The sequence below is a fragment of the Labrus bergylta genome, chromosome 3 (genome assembly GCF_963930695.1).
Source record: "Labrus bergylta chromosome 3, fLabBer1.1, whole genome shotgun sequence".
Classification (NCBI taxonomy): domain Eukaryota; kingdom Metazoa; phylum Chordata; class Actinopteri; order Labriformes; family Labridae; genus Labrus; species Labrus bergylta.
In genome coordinates, this window is record NC_089197.1 from 9,289,157 (window position 1) to 9,310,371 (window position 21,215).

The window sequence follows — 21,215 nt, forward strand, 5'->3', positions numbered from 1 at the left end:
TGATAATGTTACAGGAGTTGGCTCTCACTCACCTCTGCTGCAGTCCAGCTGTTTCCAAACTCCTGCGGAGTCGGGGAGTCGATGTTGTCTGGCGTCCGCATCTCATTTACCGTCTTCATGTCAAAGTTTCCACACAGCCCGCTTAACTTCCCCTGTACATATTAGAATCATCTCTCTTTGTGAATGGATCTTCATATCATCATGCCCTTCATTAGCTATCTTATTAAAAAATGATCCACCCGTGTGATAAGAGTGAACCTCTACCAGCAGTGGAAGCTGCTGAGCACGCAGCAGCTGAACAGTCTGTTGGCTGAATGAGGATGAAATCAAATTCACCGAGTCTGATTGATTCAGATTCCGATTCAGAGGACTTCATTAATCCCAGAAGTGTACTTCAGTTTCACAGAGTCATCAAAGAAGCCAAGACAACATAAAGGAAACAAACGCAGTCACAGCAGCATTCAGTCGAATAAATTCACAAGTCAGTAACAACAGATCAGCAGACAAACAGGTCACAATGAGAAGTCAGAGGAAGAAAGAAATGTCTGAATTAACAAATAAAACACCAGAAATGTGTTCAATAATTAGATAAGTAAGTCAGTGGACTTTACAGGTTACCTAAGCGAGGTTACCAGCAAGATAAACAGCCTACATTGCAACCTTAGATTACAATCGTGCACACTCCACTGAGGCTGAAAAGTCCCTGCCGCAGCGCCTCACCTGCCAACGAGGTCCAACTTGGATGTGGACGGTTGTCTTACGGTCCCAGAGGACGGTGACGTCTTCCTCTGGGAAATGAACCACTGTGTAGTATCCAGCTGGCCAGATAAACATCCTCTGCTTCCTGTCAATCACACTGGATGGATTCTGCAAGTCAGAATAGGTCAAAAGTACCAAAATGTTAACCCCGAGTTGACTGAGTGTAATATGATGAACCAAAATTAAACTCAGAAGTGATAATGCATTTATTTAAGGGAGGATTGATGCTGGTTTTATGACTCCATTTGTGAAATTATGCATCAATTTTTAGATGTAACCTGGATTATTTTTGAAGAAACATGTATACAAAGCGACTCTTACTGGCTTTCCTGTGTCATCGTCGAACGCTACAAAGGACCTGCCGATGTTGATCAGCAGAGATTTCCTGCAGATGACTCCGCTGTCGAAACAATCCACGTTCTCAGCCGCCACACTGAGCATCATATCAGCGCTGCTCTGTGGACAAGAAAAAACACAATCACAGAAACTGCAGAGGTCTCACTAACTGAGGAATTCTGCTAATGCTTAAACTTTTATACATCCAACTGCTAGAACTATTAATATCAGTCTAATGTGTATTATCATTAATACATTAATACGAGCTAGTTGACTTACAGCCAATATCAGTCCACCAACTATACATCTGTTTTATTTCTTATTGTTGTCTCTCTGTTTGTTTGTCTCTCTCCCCGCTCATCCCCAAAAGTGTTTCAGCAGATGGCTGTTCAGCATCTGTCTGGTTCTGCTCAAGGTTTCTGCCTCTTAAGGGATGTTTGTCATTACCACTGTAACTTTGCTAAAAGTTCCTTATGTCTGTGCTCATGATGGATTCATGTTGGGTCTTTGTAAATAACATAACAAAGAGTGTGGTCCAGACCTGGTCCTGAGAAAATATTTGTTATAACTTGGTGCTTTACAAATAAATAAAGATTAAAAGTTGACATTATATTATATTCATAGTTCTGAATAAAGTGATGGAGGTTACCTCAAAGTAAAGCATGTTAAGAGTGAAGTATTTTGTAAATTATACAATTATACAATTATACGACCATATAATTCTTTGCACTTCATGCCTTGTACAAGAAGGAGTTTTTTCTGCTGTTGCACTTAATGTTTAATGCAACCATTATCCAAAAAGACCCTGCATAACTAAAACTAAAGCCATTAAATGTACCAGTGAACGGGTTAAATTGAGCAAAGCCACAGTTTTTGGCTCTCCTTTTGTGAATATAAGTACTTTAAATACCTTAACCAGGTACACTTTGCATGCACCGACGTAGTCATAGAACAGTCCATCAAACGTCCTGTAGTGGCGATCCCCGTAAGCCATGCACATCGACGGACACGGATGAAACTCACACTGGAACGTCCCATGCTGGCAAACACTACAAAGACAGCAAAGCTTCAGTGATTCAGCATCAACTTGTTCCCACTTAGTGCACAGACATTTTTTTCATCTCTAATGGCCTTCTTTTGTGGAGAGACTCGGGTTTACAGCAGTCAGAAAAGTGGCCAGCGATTGTCAAAGGCTGAATCAGCGCTCATTGAGCTATTAGGCTGTCATCTACATCGTCTTATCTGGCTATGGCTTGAAGAAGAAGTGGAGGGATGGGAGAATGACTGAGATCACCGGGAGAGTGTTTTCTTTCACCCGTCTGAAACTAGAGTGAATCAAAGAGTCACACAAGGCCCTGCTCTGTTTCTGAGGCCTCTTTCTGTCCTATGATAACTGAACTGAGAATTATGGATATCAGGTGGCCTCTTTACCTGCTCTGAAAGACTCAAGAGTCATCACTCTCAGGCCGAATGTGACTTTGATAAATTAGCCACGTTGTTGGAGATTTGTTGCAGAAGATTGCTGACAGTAATACAAATTGGTGCTGCGTGTTTAAATGGATTATGAGCTGCTGAAGGAAGGAAAATGAAAGGTTAAAGATCATGTGAACCACAAGAGTATATGTTAATGACCAAAGTTTTCTATTAAAGCTTAATGAATGTTGTACATTGCTCAGTCTCCACATATGAACTCACCACTGATGGCAGGGGGAGGAGACTCTGTCGCCAGGGTAATACTCTTTTCCTTTCCATAGACAGGGACATGATGTAGATTCAAAGCACTCATCTCCATGTTTTAACAAGCTGAAAGAGAAACAAAGACTTTAAGTATAAAAAGTTCTGCAATTATTAAAATTCAAGATGGAGCTTGGGTTTGGCAGCTTAAGATCAACAGATTCTGGTGATGCACCAATGTGTTGTCTTGGGTAAAAGGGGAAGGGGCCCTGATATATTTTCTAGGGTTTAATGGGTAAATGCACCAATGTGTTGTCTTGGGTATAATGGGTAAATGCACCAATGTGTTGTCTTTGGTAAAACTGGTAAATGCACCAATGTGTTGTCTTGGGTATAATGGGTAAATGCACCAATGTGTTGTCTTGGGTATAATGGGTAAATGCACCAATGTGTTGTCTTTGGTAAAACTGGTAAATGCACCAATGTGTTGTCTTTGGTAAAATGAGTAAATGCACCAATTTGTTGTCTTGGATATAATTGGTAGGTTCAAAATGTAAGTAGCTGAACAAAACTAGACTTCTTATGGAAGCCATAGGGCACTAAAAATGCCCTTTCTGTTCACTTAGGTAGTCGGAACTCTTGGTGATTTCAAATAAACTTCTCATCAATAGCACAATGCTGACTGGTAGAGCTCGACCAATTCATAATTTCTGATTTTAGTACAATCAGACTAAGAAAATATTCATTGAATGATGACTGAAATAGTCAAAAGGCCAATGGAAGTGCTTGATGATTGTCAAATTTGCAGCAATGTTGGGCATTATTCAAATTCTCTGGGCAAACAGTGGGCTCAAGTTATGACCAAATCTTCGTTTGAAGCTCCTGTGTTGGTCTCTAACCCAGATATGAGGATTGTCTTTTTGCCAAGAGCACGACAGAGGAAGAGCCAAAGCAGGTAAACTTCCAAAGTGAAGTGATACCAGGAAACAAGAGAGAGTTTCAGGGGTGGGCAGTCGTGGATGAAAAGCGGTAACACTTGTTGGCTACATGAGAAAACCAGACAATTAGGATTCTCAGAGATAGAGAGAGAAACAGTCTTTGTCTGGATGCCTCCATTTGCTCTCCACTCTGCGAGACGAAGCTGATAAGTATCTTGTAATATCCAGGGTTGAGCTATATCCACTGGCAAGGCTGCAGACAATGAAGTGACATACTGAATGGTCCCAACACAAACCTCAGGTTCATCTGAGTAGAGTTACATCCCAGGTAAAACCGTGTTAACAGCTTCCTTTATCCGACGGCCAAGCTGCCGTATCAAGTACTGTGATCAAAGAATCTAAAATCATTCGTTATCCTGACCTACCTGCACATTATGAATAAATTTTCATAATCACTGTCCTCATTTGAATCTAATTCTATCAGAAAGTGAAAAAGTATCTGAGGAAGATAAGGTTTTCATAGACCAGCGACTGGCGAGACAGATGGCAAAATGGGTTTTACTTAGGACACAGGCTGTGGCGATCTCGTTCTCATGTGCTGCAAAGTAAGCCAGAAAGGTCATTTTGTATGTTTTTGTAGCTCATCAAACTTTTCCAGTTAGACGCACTGCAAGTTCTGTAATCCCCTTTTCTTCCAGATGTTGAGAAATCTTGTACGACATTTGTTTTTCTCATCAGCTGACAAAATTCCCTGACAAAATGGATTCATCCTTTTCAAAGTATTTGCAGTCGTATTTGTTACAGAGGCAAAAGTGAAATGGTGGTTTGCGTTATGTTTCTCTCAATAGACAAAGGAATGCAGCTGAGGCGGTGTCATAAAAGACAAGATGGCATCTACTGATCTGGAAAAGTTTGAATCTGCTATCACCTCAGTATGAAAATGTGCTGGTTAGCTAAAACATTAGATTTGTTATTGGTAAGGCTATGGATAAAATAAGAATGTTGGAAGTGGCTGCTTGGACTATTCAGCCCAGCACACATTACGTTGGTGTGTTGATCAAAGCTTCTTGCATCTAGCATTTGGCTCTATAAAAAACAATCTGTCAAAATGATCAGCAAACAGAGTGGGGAGGGGGAGCTGTGGAGACGCCTCAGTAGGAGTTGTGTCATTATAAAGAAAACAAGAAAACTACCGGCCCCAAAGTACACCCACCCTCTGGAAAAGTGCTCCATATGACAGATTGTGAGACCAGTCCTGGTTGTGAGTAGCGTCTTTACGCTCTGCAGGTTATCAGTGAGAGAGAGGTCAACGATTACGTTTCTCTTCAGAGGCAAAGTTCAGTATTTCATGTTGATTATTAACCTTCTAATGCTGGTTATTGCAGTTGCCAGTCTTACACTGCACTCTTAGTTTTGTTATGTTATGAATATGTCTTCTCACTCAAGGCTCACCTGTCGTTAACGCTTTTAAACTGTCGCTGTGTTGTTTGGGCGACTTTATGAAACTTATTAATAAACTTCAAGATTCCAGTTAAACTAAAATAAGGTCAATACTTTTCGGTGCATGACAATGTGTTACAGATATGAATCACATTCTGTATTCTATTAAAAATGTCATGACTACAAGTAAAAAAAATAAAATAAAAAAAACTTAAAAGTAAATCCAACAATGTCAAAAAAAATGCACATGAACTAAGACAGGTGTCCCCAAAGTTTGTCATGCCAAGTCCCCCTTCAAAGCATTAGACTCAGACAGGGACCTGTCTTACAATCTTTCTTAGTTCACTGAATATTAGAAACAAAAAAATGGAACAAAGATTGTTTGCTTATTATTTTAATTAAGAATTAATCATCTTTTTATCTTGTCATCCATTTATTTTAATCAATGTCTCCCTGAGAAAGAGAGAGAGAGAGAGAGAGAGAGAGAGAGAGAGAGAGAGAGAGAGAGAGAGAGAGAGAGAGAGAGAGAGAAAGAGAGAGAGAGAGAGAGAGAGAGCGAGAGAGATTGTTTTTAGTGGTGCAGCAACTTGCCGATACCTCAGTGTCACTCAGCAGCTGCTCGATTCTGATTGGCTAGAGTGCTGTGTAATGTTTTTTAACTGAACTATTGTCATATAAAAACAAACCCAAAGCTATGATATTCAGTGATAAACATCTTAAGAGACATAATATTAGAGTCACAAATCATGTTATTTATTTCAACATAAATAATCACTTTGTGAATAGTAATACATCTTAATGGTTGTGATTCCCTCACATGGTGAACATCAGTTCCACAAAATCATCAGGCACAAGATGTCCACATGTAATTCAAAAAACCCAGAATGCAAACATTTCATTAAGAGATATTCAAAGTGGGATTTTCTGGCACAACTTCATAAACTCATAGGTGCTTGAAGAGGTCAAATAGCTCCAGCAACCACTTCATTCACAAATTAGACCGACACGTTTCGGCTTAGAACAGGGTCCTGATGATGTCATTTTTAACACTTGGAGCAGGAGAAATAAAAAATCTCCATTCAGCTTTCTAATTTGAGAAGATGACAGATTTCTAAAAAATTCCAGGCATGAAACAAAATATGAGAGATTACTGAAGAAAAAAAGAGAGAAAAATAAACATCTGTTATTTAAACTTAGCCCAACTCCATTCAGATAAGAAGAACATGCATCTTCATCTCTACCCTTACTGTTCCACTGATACAGACACCTTCAGTCGTGATATCTTCAGAGGGGAATCAAAAGTCCAAATGTATGGAAACAGCTTGCGAGTGAAAGTGTGTGTGAAGGTGTGTATGTGCGCGTTATTGTCAGGGTCAGAGAATGACAGCTTTCCTCCGTCACAGTCCAGATGCACTCGGATCCTCTGAGGCCGTCCTCTCACTGACAGAACAGTGTAGTCATCCAACGTGGTGTATGCTCTGTATTCATTAAAAATGAACTCCACTCTCCATAATCCACAGGATGTGTCTACCTTCCCGCCTGCAGACTTCTCACACACAGCCACTTCCCAGCTTCTGTTCTGTCCAACCTCGACGATCCAGCTGTGAGTCCCTGAATTAAAACCCTGAGAGCCCAGAACAGTGCCGGAAAAAGGAGGCGCCCTCTCTGGATTATCAGGAAGCTGCTGCTGCTCTCCTTTTCTCACACCGGTCAGATCTGCAGACAGGATGAGTCCTGAACCGGCAGTGTTTGGGTCCAGAACCACAGCAGTGTAGAAGACCATGTCCTTCATCTTGTTCCAGACGTTGAAGCTCAGGTTGCCCAGGTGTTTGGCCACATCTATCAGAGCTCCCGAGTGCAGCTGTGGATCCTCCAGCAGGGGGCACTGCTGGATTCTTACCCCTGCTGCCTTGTAGTTGTTCAGAAATGACAGGTCTGCAGCTCTCAGCTCGTCCTCTGTGGCTCTGACCGTGTCTGAAAGAGCTGCGATCTCTCTGCTCAGAGCCTCCATCTCCTCCTTAATCCTCAGACTCTTTTGCTTCTCTTCCTTCCTCAGAGCAGAGATTCTGGCCTCCTCTTCCTCTTCTAAGAACCGGTGAAACTTCTTAAACTGCTCCTTTATCTGCCTCTCTGTGTTTGCAGCCTGGGCCTTGATGTGCTTTCTTGTTTGAGTCCACTCTGTTTTGACTGTATTAAAGTGCTCCAGTTCATTCATTAAGCCCTTCAGGGATACCTGGAGCTCATCCCTGAGATCTTGAGCAGCTTCGTCGATGGGTTTGAATGTGTGGTTGGTGTGTCTTTTAGAGTCTCTGCAGACGAGACACGCTGGCTGCTGATGATCCAGACAGAACAGTCTGAGTGTTTCAGAGTGCAGACTGCAGAGAGCCTCAGAGTCTGATGAAGCTCTCTGATCCCTCCGCAGTATAAAGGCCTCACACAGGTTCTTTAACACCAAGTTACAAGCTGGATCGGACTTAGAAGATCTTCTTTTACAGAGTGGACACTCCTGCTTCTGTTTCTCCGTCCACCAGCTCTGCAGACAGGCTTTACAAAAGCTGTGGCTACATGACAGGACGACAGGATGTGTGAAGACGTCATGGCAAACAGAACAACACAGATCGTCCTCTGAACAAGAAGAAGCCATTTTCCTCTGACAGAAGACAAAACAGACGAGCAGAGAACTCAAACTAGTCGGACTGCTGAGGTTCCACCTCCTCCTCCACAGAGTTTCGTTGAACTTACTTTCACTTTGACACTTTGTGTGTTATTTTTCAAAGCTCTTTACAGCATGCAGTCAGCAACAAGTTGAAGGCAATAGTCCCAGTTTGAGCTTCTGGAGCTGTCCTCTCTCTGTGGAAGTCGTCTCTTTTATTTCTCACGGTGAAAGTTTTCTTCCGTGTGTGCGTGTTCATGGAGAGAAAGAGTGTTTCCTGATGCGTCATATACTGGGTGGAGCTTTGTAGGACTGTCTCTGTTTTACACTTGTACCGCAGTAGAGACAATGAAATTGGATCTGGGTGTTAAAGAATTATTTTTTTTTCTTTTTCAAATGGAGTGATGTTGGATTATTCAGAACATACATACACACATCCAAAACCCAGGGTTTGCGGAGTTCAAACCAGCGCAGGAGTCTTTCCTATTTCCCTCCTGACGCAGTTTTCATTGTAACGCTCAGCGCTCACGTTGAAATAAGAAAATGAAGTCGCGCTCCCCTTAGCGCCCGGGGGGGTATGTTTGTTCTCATGAGGTGTGGTAACGCGCAAAGCTGGCGCGTTCCTATCTTGGAAGCAGAAAAACGACTGCGCCTTCGACCACCTAAATAATAAAAATAACAGTGCATTGGCTGATTTATTGAAATTGAGTTTTGAATTGGACAGGGAGCTGAGTGACGGAACACTTGTTTCTGTTTGTCTCCAAGCTCTCCATCATGCGCGCTCGCTTCAGCGCACACATTCGGTCTGATACACAGAAACACACACAGAAGCACGCACACACACACACACACACACTCACACGCTCTCATGCAACAAAGAGTCAGATGATTTATCATAAATCTTAAACACAACGACAATATAGCCAACAGATAGTACAGCCTGCATGTCCGGGGTCCATTGCGCACACATATGAGAATAGAAGCAAAGATCAGGCTACAGCAGATCAAATAAGTAGGTCTAAATAAATATTAACAGCCTACCTTAACTTGATGTTGAGCACACAGAACAATTAACACATACTGTCCGATCCTGTCGCATTGCCTCGAGCTTTTAATTATGACTGATGAACCCTTTTGTGCTTCGATGCGGAAAGTTTCACCGCGTCTTCGGTCGTTAATGATGTTGTGATAAATAAGTCAGCGAAAAATAACTTCAGTCCTCCTTCAATATCATTCATGCAGTGTCCGGTGTGTGTTGTGTATTCAGGGGCACAATGAAAGAAGAGAAGCTAAATTATCCAGCTGGAGTTTCGTCTATTAAACCATAAAGACAGTAAGCAGGCCAGGGGCGTGTCAAGACTTTTCTGACTGGGGTGGCCCAACAGGGGTGGCCCGGCTGGTGCACTGACTTGTGCAGGGGTAACCTGAAGTTTGTGTGCACACACATGAATAAAGAGAATGTATACGCCCTTCTGTCTGCACTCATCAAATTATCTGTTAAGTAACACCAGATAACGGCAACATATAGCCTTCATCTTCTCCACTTAGTTCTTCAAGGACTCAAAACAAATATGTCCAAAGTCACAATTTAAATGTATTTTATAATTGCACACTTAAAACTATTAACTGCCTGTTGCATCGCAGTCTGAATAATTGATTTTAACATAAGTCCCGCCTCTGACAAGGCAAAGAGCCAATCATAGTTAAGGGTTTGGGGGTGAAGCTGTCATAACTTGTACATTTTGTTTTCCAGATAGTTTCTGCGCCACCTCATCTCTACTTTATATCATTACTTCTGTTGAATCTGGTCAGGGTTGTATGCAAGCAGATAACTTGCTGTTACAGCGGATGTATTTGTGTACAGTAAACCAAACTCTGGTATGCTGGATGGTCCTGGTCTGCACCTGAAAGTCCAGGTTCACATGAGTTCAGCTGGGCTAATTTTCACAGAATGAGGTAGGAATGAATGGTCTACATTTTGATCATAAACAAAGTGTGCCATTGTGAATGAAACACAATGAATTCTTCTGTCAGCAACTCAGCTAATTATTCCCCATTAGAGGTTTTTAAGTCTTGCTGCAGATGAATACCTTGCAGTAGAACTGTGAGTCGTGTGTGGTTTTTTTTTTTCTCTTTCCATGATTATCATCTAAGAGTCGTAATAAACCGACACGAGGAACACCTGCTGATCATCTGCTGTCTGGGTTTGACAAGAAAACGAAAGCCAGCTAGTTGTCAACGTTTTGCACTACAGATTCATTCACTGCACTTGGCTTGATAGGTTTTCTTAATTTTCATACTGATTTCCTTTTGTCCTTCAAAGTATAATATGTGACTTACAGAGTTGATGTCCAGTAGATGTCACACTTCCGCATCTGTCTCTCAAACTAAAAGAAAACGCACCACTCCCTCTCAGTGTTCCAACCCAGTGCAGCCATTAGTAGATGATCAATATTCATATTCATCTACAGTTTTGATTGATTCTGAAATTATTTTTTTGAGTAATTTCTGCCAAAATAATGTTTTTTCTTGGGGTTGGGAAGCCTGCGTCGGTATGATACTCCGCTAATGTGCCTCAACATACAGCGTCCCTGAGTGGGCGGGGCTGTCACTCTTCGAACCCATGTTGTGTTAGGGCTAAGAGTTGGGGATGGTATATGTTTTTAAAAAAATATATGAAACATGTTTGAGCCTCTAAGAGAAACATTAACGAGCTGAAGGAAGCAATGTCCCATCAGTGTGAACACAAAGCTCAAACAGCAAACCCAGAGGGGAGTTTGACTGCAGTAATTACTCAACGATTTATTGAGTCATTAATGTTTGAAATGTTGCACTTTCCTTTCTTTTCATTTGAAACATTTGCAAAGCCAATCATGACACAGGTGAAAGTAGGGACTTGGGTTGGGAACCGGAGTGTCACCGGTTCATGTCCTGGTGCAGACTGGTAGCTGGAGAGGGGCCAGTTCACTTCTTTAGCACTGCCGAGGTGCCCTTGAGCAAGGCAAATGAACACAGGAGCGCTCGCTGAGGGCAGCCCCCTCACTCTCACATCTCCCCATAGGATCCTGTTGGTGCATGTGTGTGTATTTCAGCCTATTTGTGTGTTAGTGTAAAACTGAATTTCCCCTCGCAGGATTATTAAGTTTATCTTCTTCTTATAGCCTGCTTTGTTTGATCTGAGTCAGACTTCATCCCTCCACTTTTACTACAGCTGTGTGTGGAGCTAAAGGAGATCTCTTTGTGTCCATATCAACCTCTAAATTAGCCTCAAACTATCAGGTACCAGCGATTTATTAAACTCTTGCAACATGACTGACGTTATGTGATTAAGAGTTTGAGAGGTTCTCGTCACTATAAAGGTCATCTTGGTTGTGAATAGGGAACCAATGAATCACAGCAGGGAGGTCAGCAGAGGTGACGCAGAGTCAGAGTGACTACAGCATATCTCTGTTACCATCAGACCTTTTCACTTGTGTCACTGATACAATCATATGCTATTTATAGACTGAAGAAGGAGAAAGGTTATTCACATGTTTTACCTGTGTGTAACTTATTTGACCAAAAATAGGTTCAATTGGTGCTACAGAGCTTGTTTCGCTTTGGCAGCAAACATCACCAAATGTGGTACACACTGTATTGTTATTTACCTCTCATGTGTTTCATTTTATATCTAAAATAAAAAACATTCTATAAACTGTGAAATCTCAGTACAAATTATTCTTAACTATTTTAAGCTGGCTTCACGCTAGATGATTTGGGGCCCAATTTTTTGGCCCCAATTTTTTTAGAACTCTAAAGACTAAATAGTGTTTAGCCAGCCAACCAATTAAATCATCATTATTGTTAGTTCACTTCTTTCTGTAAAATGCTCTATACATTGATTTGATTTATTGAGAATACAAATAAACAGATCAGTATTGGGCTCTGGTGTTGACAAATGTCCGTCGCATACTTAAAAAAACATCAGAAAGAATAGATTCAAATAAAGTCTTGTCAAGTATTTGTGTTTTTATAGATTTAAAGATTCAGAGCTGATTCTACTTTTGTATTTTTAGTTTATGTGGCTCATTAGTTCGGCCTTTAGGAGTTTGTGTTAGTACATAAACCTGACTCCTTTGAATCAATTACATAATATATAATGTAATTTGTATCCAATATGCACTTGATAGTTACGCGGCCCTCAATCTGAGGTAGTGTTGTAGTCAAGACCACAGAGAGACCATATCTGAGACCAGACTGCGCCTAGACTAAGACAAGACCAAGACATTTAGGGATTGAGACCGAGTCAAGACCAAGACCAAGGCAGGGCAAGAACGAGTCAAGACATCATCTTCAATATTCTAGCTGTTTACATTTTGTTTCTTCTCGTGTTTGTTCTGTATCCTGTTGTAATGAACAGAGTTAACAATAAAATACCTCACGAGTCTGAAAACATCAGCTGTGAATCTGACAACTGAAGCCCTCCTGTTTAGTCAGTCTGCGATCAAATCTGTCGTAAGCTTGGATGTTTACAAACTGACCCCCTGTCTGTGCATTTTGTAATCAGTATGACTCTGCGTTGATGTCACAGAAAGAAACCACTTAACCCTCCTTTCAGGCCGACAGCCAGAGGGGATTATAGATATCAGATGACTGTAATCTACTCCACCATGTCTGTCCAGCTCATCTGCTGCTGTGAGGACTTTTGTCTCATACAGATGATCTAAGACTCATCAAATGGCAGCATAGCAGTGAAGAACATCAGTGCAGTGGGGTACAAACAGGGGCGGACTGGGATAATAATTCAGGCCAGGAGTTTGACTCCATCCCGGACCACCCTGTCCACATGAACCACTAACTGTGTGTAAGCTAACCACGTCCCTCGTTCTACATTTTTTTACATTCAGTTAAAACAGTCGCCACAACAGCCTCCAATATTTTATGATGGCTCTGCAGCACTCATTATTGCTATGATGTAACAGAGAGATGTTTAGAGAGGTCTCTTCACTCATTCTTACCGTTCACATTGACTGATCACAGCAGGCCAAATAAACCATCAGGCCATTGGTGCACAATCTGCACCCGGGTGCAAATGTCTTACACTTTTCAACTGAAATTCAAACAGGCCCATAAAGTTGTCGGTCTTTGCGTTGTGTACTCTTGTTTTGGATCTGATTTTGGAGAGGAGGAGCCTGCATCTCCACTCTTTGCTGCCTGAAACGACCCCCTCATCCTGATGGGGCTGACCTGTCCCCATACGGATAATGAGATGAGTGGGGAGGGGAATGACACGTTTCCCAGTTTATTGTGAGTTGAGACTCAACAGATGTGGTTGTGCTGTGTTGCAGTTACCAGCAAATCTCAGCAGATGGTTATTTTTTCACTCTTACTGCGTTGACCTTTTGCTCTGAAGCTCATTTACATGAAAGTTTTGCCACAAACGAATGCATGATTTTAATATAGGCTAACATTCCCACAGCATAAACTCCATTTGCTCTGCAGTGTAGTTTGGTGAGAATTTAACCCTTCCATGTGTCCTTTTTGTCTCATTCACACAGGTACAGCTGGCACAAAGGCAAAACAATCCTTTTGTGAATAAAGAGTACATTTTTCTCAGCGTTACAAACACAAACTTAACTTTCAGTATTATATTGGAGTTAAAAAAAAACTCCTCTGTGAAAGCAGATCTCCTGTCTGAATAAATCACAGCTGATTCAATGAAGACACCCTGCGTCCCCTCAGGTAACCAGCTTCATCAGTCACAGGGATTATTTGATGCTTGACATGCTGCCAGGGAAAGAGTCAGAGGATTATTCCTGCCTCATGTGACATTTGTACTGCCTTTAACCCGCCTACAGCCTGGCCATCCTTAACCAAGCCTCTGTGACACACTGACTCAGAGCTTTAGATTTCACCACACCTACTCAGTCATTCAGGAAGGTCACGCTCTTTTGCAGCATTGCCCTGAACCACTGACATACCCGACAGCTGACCAAGGACATCTGCAGCGAGATTCTTAAAAGTTCATGTTACTAAATGATTTCAACCTGGAAGCCACAAAACAGCAATTTCTCTTTCACTTTTTTTACAACAACATTTTTACAGCAGTGATGCATATTTAAACTTCAAGCAGCAATATGTAGCATTTAAAATAGGTACTGCAGTTCAAATTTATAACATTATAGAGATCTGTCTCCCCATCCCCTCCTCTCTAGAGTCGATGTTCATGCAGGTCACCATGTGGTGGACACTGAAGCTTCAGTGTTTATCCAGCTCTGCATCAGTCTGTAAAACTTTCTGCGTTCTAACCTCTCTCTGTTGATAATAAAATATTTGGTACTTTTTTTCAGGGCGTCACTCACCCAGGAGGGCAGGTACATCCGGCCACACAGGGCTCGTGTGTGGAGCAGGTGAGGTTGAGCAGGTACGATTCACAGGTCCGCTCGCAGGCCACACCCCTTCCTGACGAGAAGCCGTCCTCTCCCTCTGAGCAGTTCTGGTAGAGCTGACCGGACGGACACAACTTGTCTGAAGGAGGACGAGGGGAGAAAGACACAGGTCAGAAAACGCTGCAATGATGGAAAAGAGTCTCACTGTCAAGACACAACATAAGAAGAAGTTATAAATCATCATGTCAAAAAGAAAGTTCTATCAATGACTTTAAGTCATTTGAAAACAGGATCTGGAATTCCATGACTAGTACTCACAACCATAAAATGACCTTACTAACAACAACATGCTGAATGTTGAAGTGCTCGCTTCTCTAACAACAATGCAGCAGCCAGTATGTCCTCCTTCTAACTTTAGATTCTGGTCCTGAATACTCTGGATTTGTTTGGAGCAGAGAAGGTAGGCGGTTTTAAGGCTCCAAGAGCAGAAACGTGCTCAAACTAGGATCAATATTGGAGATGCATTTTAAAAAATGGAGAGAGGTTAGAACACAGAAAGGTTTACAGATCGATGCAGAGCTGGATAAACACTGAAGCTTCAGCGTCCACCACATGGCAACCTGTGTGAGCATCTACTTTAGAGAGGAGGGGGCGGGGGGAGACAGCTCTCTACAATGTTTTGATTTGAGACCACAGGACCCATTTTAACCACTAGGAGTTGGAGTCACATATTGCTCCTTTAATGAAACCTGGTGAACATTGCATTTCATAATGAGCTTATGAAGTGAAAAAAATATGTGATTGAATTGACTCACCACTGTCTGTTGTCTGGGAGACCAGTTTACCGTTCAGACAGATTCTGCAGAGGAACATAGAGGATAAGATGATGATGATGATGATACATAATGATAAATACAAAAACTACACATGATTAACATAACTACACATGTAGGCTAATCTGAAACCTTTTTCTTTACTTTGAAAGTGTTTTTCTCTCATGCCGCCTGCTTTCTTTCTTTTGTGTTTAGTCTTTTTCCGTCTTCTGCCAGCAGTGATCAATTTAACTCAGGATTCAGCACTACATTTATGTGTTCATTATGATGTATGTGCTCACACAACAGGCCAATAAAGCTGGTTCTAGTTCTACAAGGTATACATGTGTGTTAGGTTGAGTATTTAGGAGGAAGGAAATGAAGGAGAAGGTCTTACTGAACACCTGCTGACGTCATGATCACATCTCCAGGTTCATAATCTGCTCCGAGGAAACTGCAGGGACAGTCGCTCCTGGGAAGGCAAACAAAAGAAAACACGCCCGATGGATCACATGTGAAACCAGCTCCCTGATGAGAGTGTGACTTTATGTCCAAAGGTCTTCAGAAAGCTCCTAAATACTTACACACCAGGCACTGGGTGATGTTAACCCGACAGGGCTCAGTTAGTGTCATTATTGTGTAAAGATTGATGTTAAAGAGGGCTTTGTGTTACCTTAAACAGAGTATTACAGGTAAGGGGAGACGGGGCAGATAAGCAGGCTTAAAGAGGTGAAATCAGTGCTGAAGGTGTCAAATCCACAACCGAACCTCCATTAAAAAACATCTCATGATACAAACATACCATAAATAAATATGATGTGTTGGACTGTGATTATCGAGGGCTGAAATCTTTGCATCTATAAACCAGCGCCACACATCGGCCTCTGTACTACAAATTCTTTCTCACTGGTTATCAGATATCTGTATCGTCCCCAGACCGAGTGGGAATGAAAGGGGGGTTTCACGGTGAATTCCTCGATGTAACTCTATCACATGTTAAGTGAGGCACCGCGCGGCCACTAGGATGTAAAAACCTGGGACATTTAAAAGGAATTAAGCTGAAACGTCTTCCAGGGCAGAGCTGGCCTGAAAGGGAGAGCACAATTACCGAGGTCCTCCGGTTCTGTAAACGTCTGCAGGGAAGATGCAAGGCTTTCCACTTAAAGGCTGACCTAAACTCCAGAGGAAATACAAATATCACTTAGATCTTGTATCTGTGTGGTGGAGCGTCTTCAGCTCCTTTTACAGTTCAGCTGGCTGCAAACCTACAACATGGCAGCATGCAAACCTAAAGCTGCAACGATGAACAACAAACAAACCGGCTGCAGATTTCCTTAAAAACTATCTTTTCTAAAACAACAAAGATGTCACATTTTTCTCAGATTTCTCCAACTCACAACAGCGGGAAAATATTCAATTTTATAAAAAAAACTCCCTGTTTGTGTGGTAAGTAAAAAATCTCTCTTGTTGTTCTGTTATTTTCCGCAAAAACAATACAGCTCTCAGGGCGCCAGTGGCCTAGTGGTTAAGGCACACGTCCCATGAAAGAAGGCTGGAGTCCTCAATGAGGTTCAAATCTGACCTGTGGCCTCCTTCCTGCATGTTTTTCCCCACTCTTTCTCTCTCTCCTTGATTTACAACTCTATCCACTGTCCTACATACGTCTCTACAATGATGGTGTAAAAAGCCCATAAATAAACCTTTAAAAGAAAACAACAACAATACAGCTCTTTTGTTCAACCAACTGTTTTATGTTGTATTATTCATTTCTCCAGTTTTAGCTTTTCATGATTTAATTTAACATTTAATCTTTTAGTTTATTCTCTACATGATGTGCTTGTATCTTACTTTGCATGTATCCTTAATAAAAGCATTTTGTACTCCTCACTTATAAGACGTTATAACAATTAAAATCATTAAAAGTATTGTTTTAACAATCTACTTTTTCTGTGTTTTTCTCTGCTCAGAGACTGCACCCCCCCCCCCCCCCCCATCAGCCTTACCTGTGCACGCAGGAGTGTGTTCGATGGTTGTAGAAGGATCCCAGGGGGCAAACGCAGCCCTCCTCACACTCCTCCCCGCAGTGCTGCGGGATGGAGAGGGCGGAGCAACGGCGCTGGCAGGACGACACGCAGGTGCCGTACTCCATTGTTGGAGGACAGGTGAGCGCTGCGCGGAGAGACGGGTTGAAAGAGTGATGGAGAGTCTGACTGAAAAACTATCTGTGGGGTTATAGATTATATTCACTGTCCTGTTTCTAAAAACGGGGGGCATTAAGAGCCCCAAAATAAACCTTTAAAAAAAGAAAAAAAAAGTTGATGTTATGCTTCTAGGTGCTCATGTAGCTCCTCTTGTCATAAGAGAGCTTCTTAAGTGATATCAACCTCATTCAGAGTAAAAGACAAACTCTATGATTCTGACAGAGCTCTGAATGTCAAGTCTGAAGCTTGACATCAACACCCAGAAGGACAATTTCAGAGTAAACACAAAGTAGTCTGGGGTGCTGATGACCTAATGGGTAGGTCGCGCCCCTTGTACTGAGGCTACAGTCCTCAAAGAGGGCGGCGCTGGTTCAAGTACGTCCTGTTTCTCCTTTCCCACATGTCATTCCCCACTCTCTCTCTCTCTCTCCTGATTTCCAACTCTTTCCACTGTCCTATCAAAGGCAAAAAGCCCAAAATAAATCGTAACAAAAAAAAGGTCTGAAAGGTAACATGAGGGTAGGAATAAAGTCAAGGATGATACCTTAGAGATCTGTGATTTCTTCCAAAACAAATCACCTAATTTCATTTCTAAATTCTGGTGTCAGTAAATGAAGGAGGTCAAACCCAAGACAACCCGGCACCCCTGACCTGTACTCATAATGTGTCAGTGTTGTAAGACGCTGAATGCTCACCACAGTCGGGTATCTGCGATCGAAAGTCGATGATGACGGAGAATCTGCGGCAGTGGCGGGCGTAGTGTGCGAGCGCCGAGCAGAGGCAAGGTGTCCCACACTTACAGGTGTCGGAGCGACACTGCTGATGGAAGGAGGTCGGACTGAGGTACTCGTGGCAGGCAGAGAACAGATCCTGGTTCAGGACGTCACACATCTCCGAGGCATAGGTCACTGAAGAGAAGGGAAGAGCAGGTCTTTGTGGTTTTTTATGTGTTTACAGAAGATCTACTGCCTGAGTTTATTCCACTGCAGAATTAGCCCTGAATGCTAAACAGTGCATCAAAGAATTGTAAACAGGTAGAATAAAGACTGCAATAAATATGTTGCACATATAGCCTCTGTATTTAAGTGGGTAATTTCTTTGGGGGAAGAAACAGGAAGAACTGACCGGCTTGCTGGTGTGTGTCGCAGGGGTCGAGCTGAGGCGTACTCAGGCTGGGGGAGCAGGCTGACGAGACTCTCCAGGCGTTTCCAAACAGATTAGGAGTGCTTTCTATCATCCCCGACGGAGATCTGCAAGAAAACAAGAGCAGAAATTCATTAAAAATCAGAGGTGCTCACTTATGCAGTGATACTTATAATTGATTGTACAACACCTGGGTTCCCCTCCCTTCAGACGCCCTTTCCATCTGTCTTCTCCTGGGCTTTTTTCTTATTACATGTGTCTATATTATGTCTTAACAACTGTCTATCCATCAATGTAGCTACTGTAGTTTTAAGACTAGCAATAGCAACGCAAAGCTTATAAACACAAGAGAAATCAGGGATTTAAAGGCAGTTGGGTTGGTAATTTTCAACTAGCATGATTTTGAAAGTAGCATTCCCTCAGTCTGTACAAAATGACCAACCCTGCCTTTAAGACCAAACACGAAGATGAAGTATCCTTTTAACTTCTGAGTTTTAAGAACGCTTCTGACACATTGAGCTCCGGCTTTCCTTCTTTCAGCAAACGACCACTTCAGACTCGGACTGTGATGTATATCCATTTACAGCTGTTAGACAACATCCGCCCTCTACGGTCGGCCATTACAGTACCGTACAGTGGAGCCCCTATTCCACTAACAGTAAATTCCTTGTTGAAGTGGCGTGTCCAGTTGGGCGCTCATCTGGCCCGCCTTAAAGAGCCGATCAGAGAGCAAGGCTTTTGATGCCGAGCCGCCCGGCAAGTGTGCATTACAGAGAGAGAGAGAGAGCACTTCTCCATCACCTCCCTCCCCGCCTCTGAAACAGGACCACGCTCTCTTTCGCTCTCTCTTTCTCTGTCGCTGCAGGGAGGGTTAACGGAGGGCGCGGGAGGGGTCCAAGGTCAGCCGGAGCACACTTACAGGAAGTCGTCTTGGATGTTGCCGTTGAAGGTGCCGCACAGCCCCACCGTGTCGTCCTTCCACAGCTCGTCGGCCTGCAGGTAGAGACGAAACTCCTTCCAGCTGTACTGCAGACGCAACCCGAACGCCGTCTTCACCTGCAGGAACAACGACGACAGCTCCTGGATGTGGAAGACGTCTGAGGAGGAGAGTGGGAGGACATTAAGACTTTCAGGTGGGGGAAGGCCCTGAAGTTATAGAATTACATATTAATTTACTTTTTAAAGAAAAAAATGGCATTAGGAAAAGAAAGCAAACAACTGAGACCAGACGGGACGGGACGAGATACGTTCAGACGGGACAGAACGGGACGGGTTTGGACGAGGCGGGACGAGACGGGATGAGACGAGAGGAGACGGGACAGAACGGGACGACAAGGGACGGGACAAGATGGGACGAGGCGGGACAGGACGGGATGGGTTTGGACGAGACGGGACGGGACGGGACGGGACGGGACGGGACGGGACGGGACGGGACGGGACGGGACGGGACGGGATGGGACGGGACGGGACAGAACGGGACGACACTCCCTGTAGTGAACCTTATATCATGTATTGACTCGGGGCTGAGTGTCAATCATCACACTCCAAGATACGATACTATGCAATAGGAGACGATATGATACCATGCAAAACCATACGACACAATATGATACGATACTACGATACGAGGCGATACGATACGAGGCGAGGTGATACGATGCGAGGCGAGGTGATACGATGCGAGGTGATACGATGCGAGGCGATACGATACGAGGCGAGGTGATACGATGCGAGGCGAGGTGATACGATGCGAGGTGATACGATGCGAGGCGAGGCGATACGATGCGAGGCGATACGATGCGAGGCGATACGATGCGAGGCGATACGATGCGAGGCGATACGATGCGAGACGAGGCGAGGCGATGCGAGGCAAGGCGAGACGATGCGAGGCAAGGCGAGACGATGCGAGGCGATACGATGCGAGGCGATACGAGACGATGTGAGGCGAGGCGAGGCGAGGCGAGGCGATGCGAGACGATGCGAGATTATACAAGAGGAGATGATATGCAATATGTAGACCGTGATAATAATGATATCACGATACAGCGATTCTTCTGATTGATAAATTGCAAGACACTCATATAATGACACATCATGATACCTGATTAGAAGAATATCAAATGCCTCTAAAAAACAAAAGTGCAGGATTTATGTTTTTATTTACTGATATTTGGTGTCACTTTGACCTCTCATTATTCTTAATCTTGTAATTTCGAATTCCGACTCTGTTTGTCCCAGATCATAAAGTACTGTCAGGTTAAGTTTTGTGTCGATTCCTTAAGGTATAAATATATCTGATCATTCTCACATTATTGAAAAGACGTTCAAAAGTCCGCTGATTCAATCAACAGGATGCAGCATTCATGACAACACTGCTGTGAAAAGGGAGTAATACTCAGAGGGAACACTAACCCATTAAACCATCGAGAACAATTCTGTTCAATAGCATGTCATTTAATCCATCTCTGCCATGACCTGAGTGCTGAATGTGAGTCTGGCACTAGATGTGAGCAACGTCAGAAGTGATAAAAGATGAGGGAGTTACCGTCAGAATACGGCAGAGAGATGCGGTACTGTCCAGCCATGAAGACCTCTCCGATGTGACTCAGTGTAATCTCCGTTCTCGGATCTTCGTCAATGACCAGGTTAACTGATTGGATGCACGCCCCGTCCAAATTCTGCAATTGAGACAAGACAGTTGGAGAAAGCATGCTGGCATCTTCTCAAACAGCAGCAATGCAGATAAACAAGGAGACACAGAATGGGAGTAAAATAAGTCATATCCTTAACAATAGTTAAACAAATCACAGTCCCGCTTTTTAGTTTTCTTTCATTCTGATGTAAAGAGTAACGCCTCTGTGGAGCCCCTTAGAGTATACAATTTGCATTAC

The 21,215-nt window shown here is 43.0% G+C and overlaps 1 protein-coding gene across 1 annotated transcript in view; it reads right to left on the minus strand.

The window, feature by feature from the left end:
- otog (otogelin) overlaps positions 1 to 21,215 on the minus strand; it is a 58,299-nt gene that overhangs the window by 21,198 nt on the left and 15,886 nt on the right. The window contains exons 14-26 of the mRNA XM_065953254.1: positions 20,870 to 21,002; positions 19,246 to 19,421; positions 18,307 to 18,448; positions 17,877 to 18,089; positions 16,984 to 17,149; positions 15,378 to 15,452; positions 14,984 to 15,027; positions 14,142 to 14,307; positions 2,791 to 2,898; positions 2,006 to 2,144; positions 1,081 to 1,215; positions 721 to 867; positions 33 to 152 (exon numbers count right to left, since the gene is read on the minus strand). Of these exons, the coding sequence (XP_065809326.1) occupies positions 33 to 152; positions 721 to 867; positions 1,081 to 1,215; positions 2,006 to 2,144; positions 2,791 to 2,898; positions 14,142 to 14,307; positions 14,984 to 15,027; positions 15,378 to 15,452; positions 16,984 to 17,149; positions 17,877 to 18,089; positions 18,307 to 18,448; positions 19,246 to 19,421; positions 20,870 to 21,002 (1,764 nt within the window). The remainder of the gene's footprint in view (positions 1 to 32; positions 153 to 720; positions 868 to 1,080; positions 1,216 to 2,005; positions 2,145 to 2,790; positions 2,899 to 14,141; positions 14,308 to 14,983; positions 15,028 to 15,377; positions 15,453 to 16,983; positions 17,150 to 17,876; positions 18,090 to 18,306; positions 18,449 to 19,245; positions 19,422 to 20,869; positions 21,003 to 21,215) is intronic.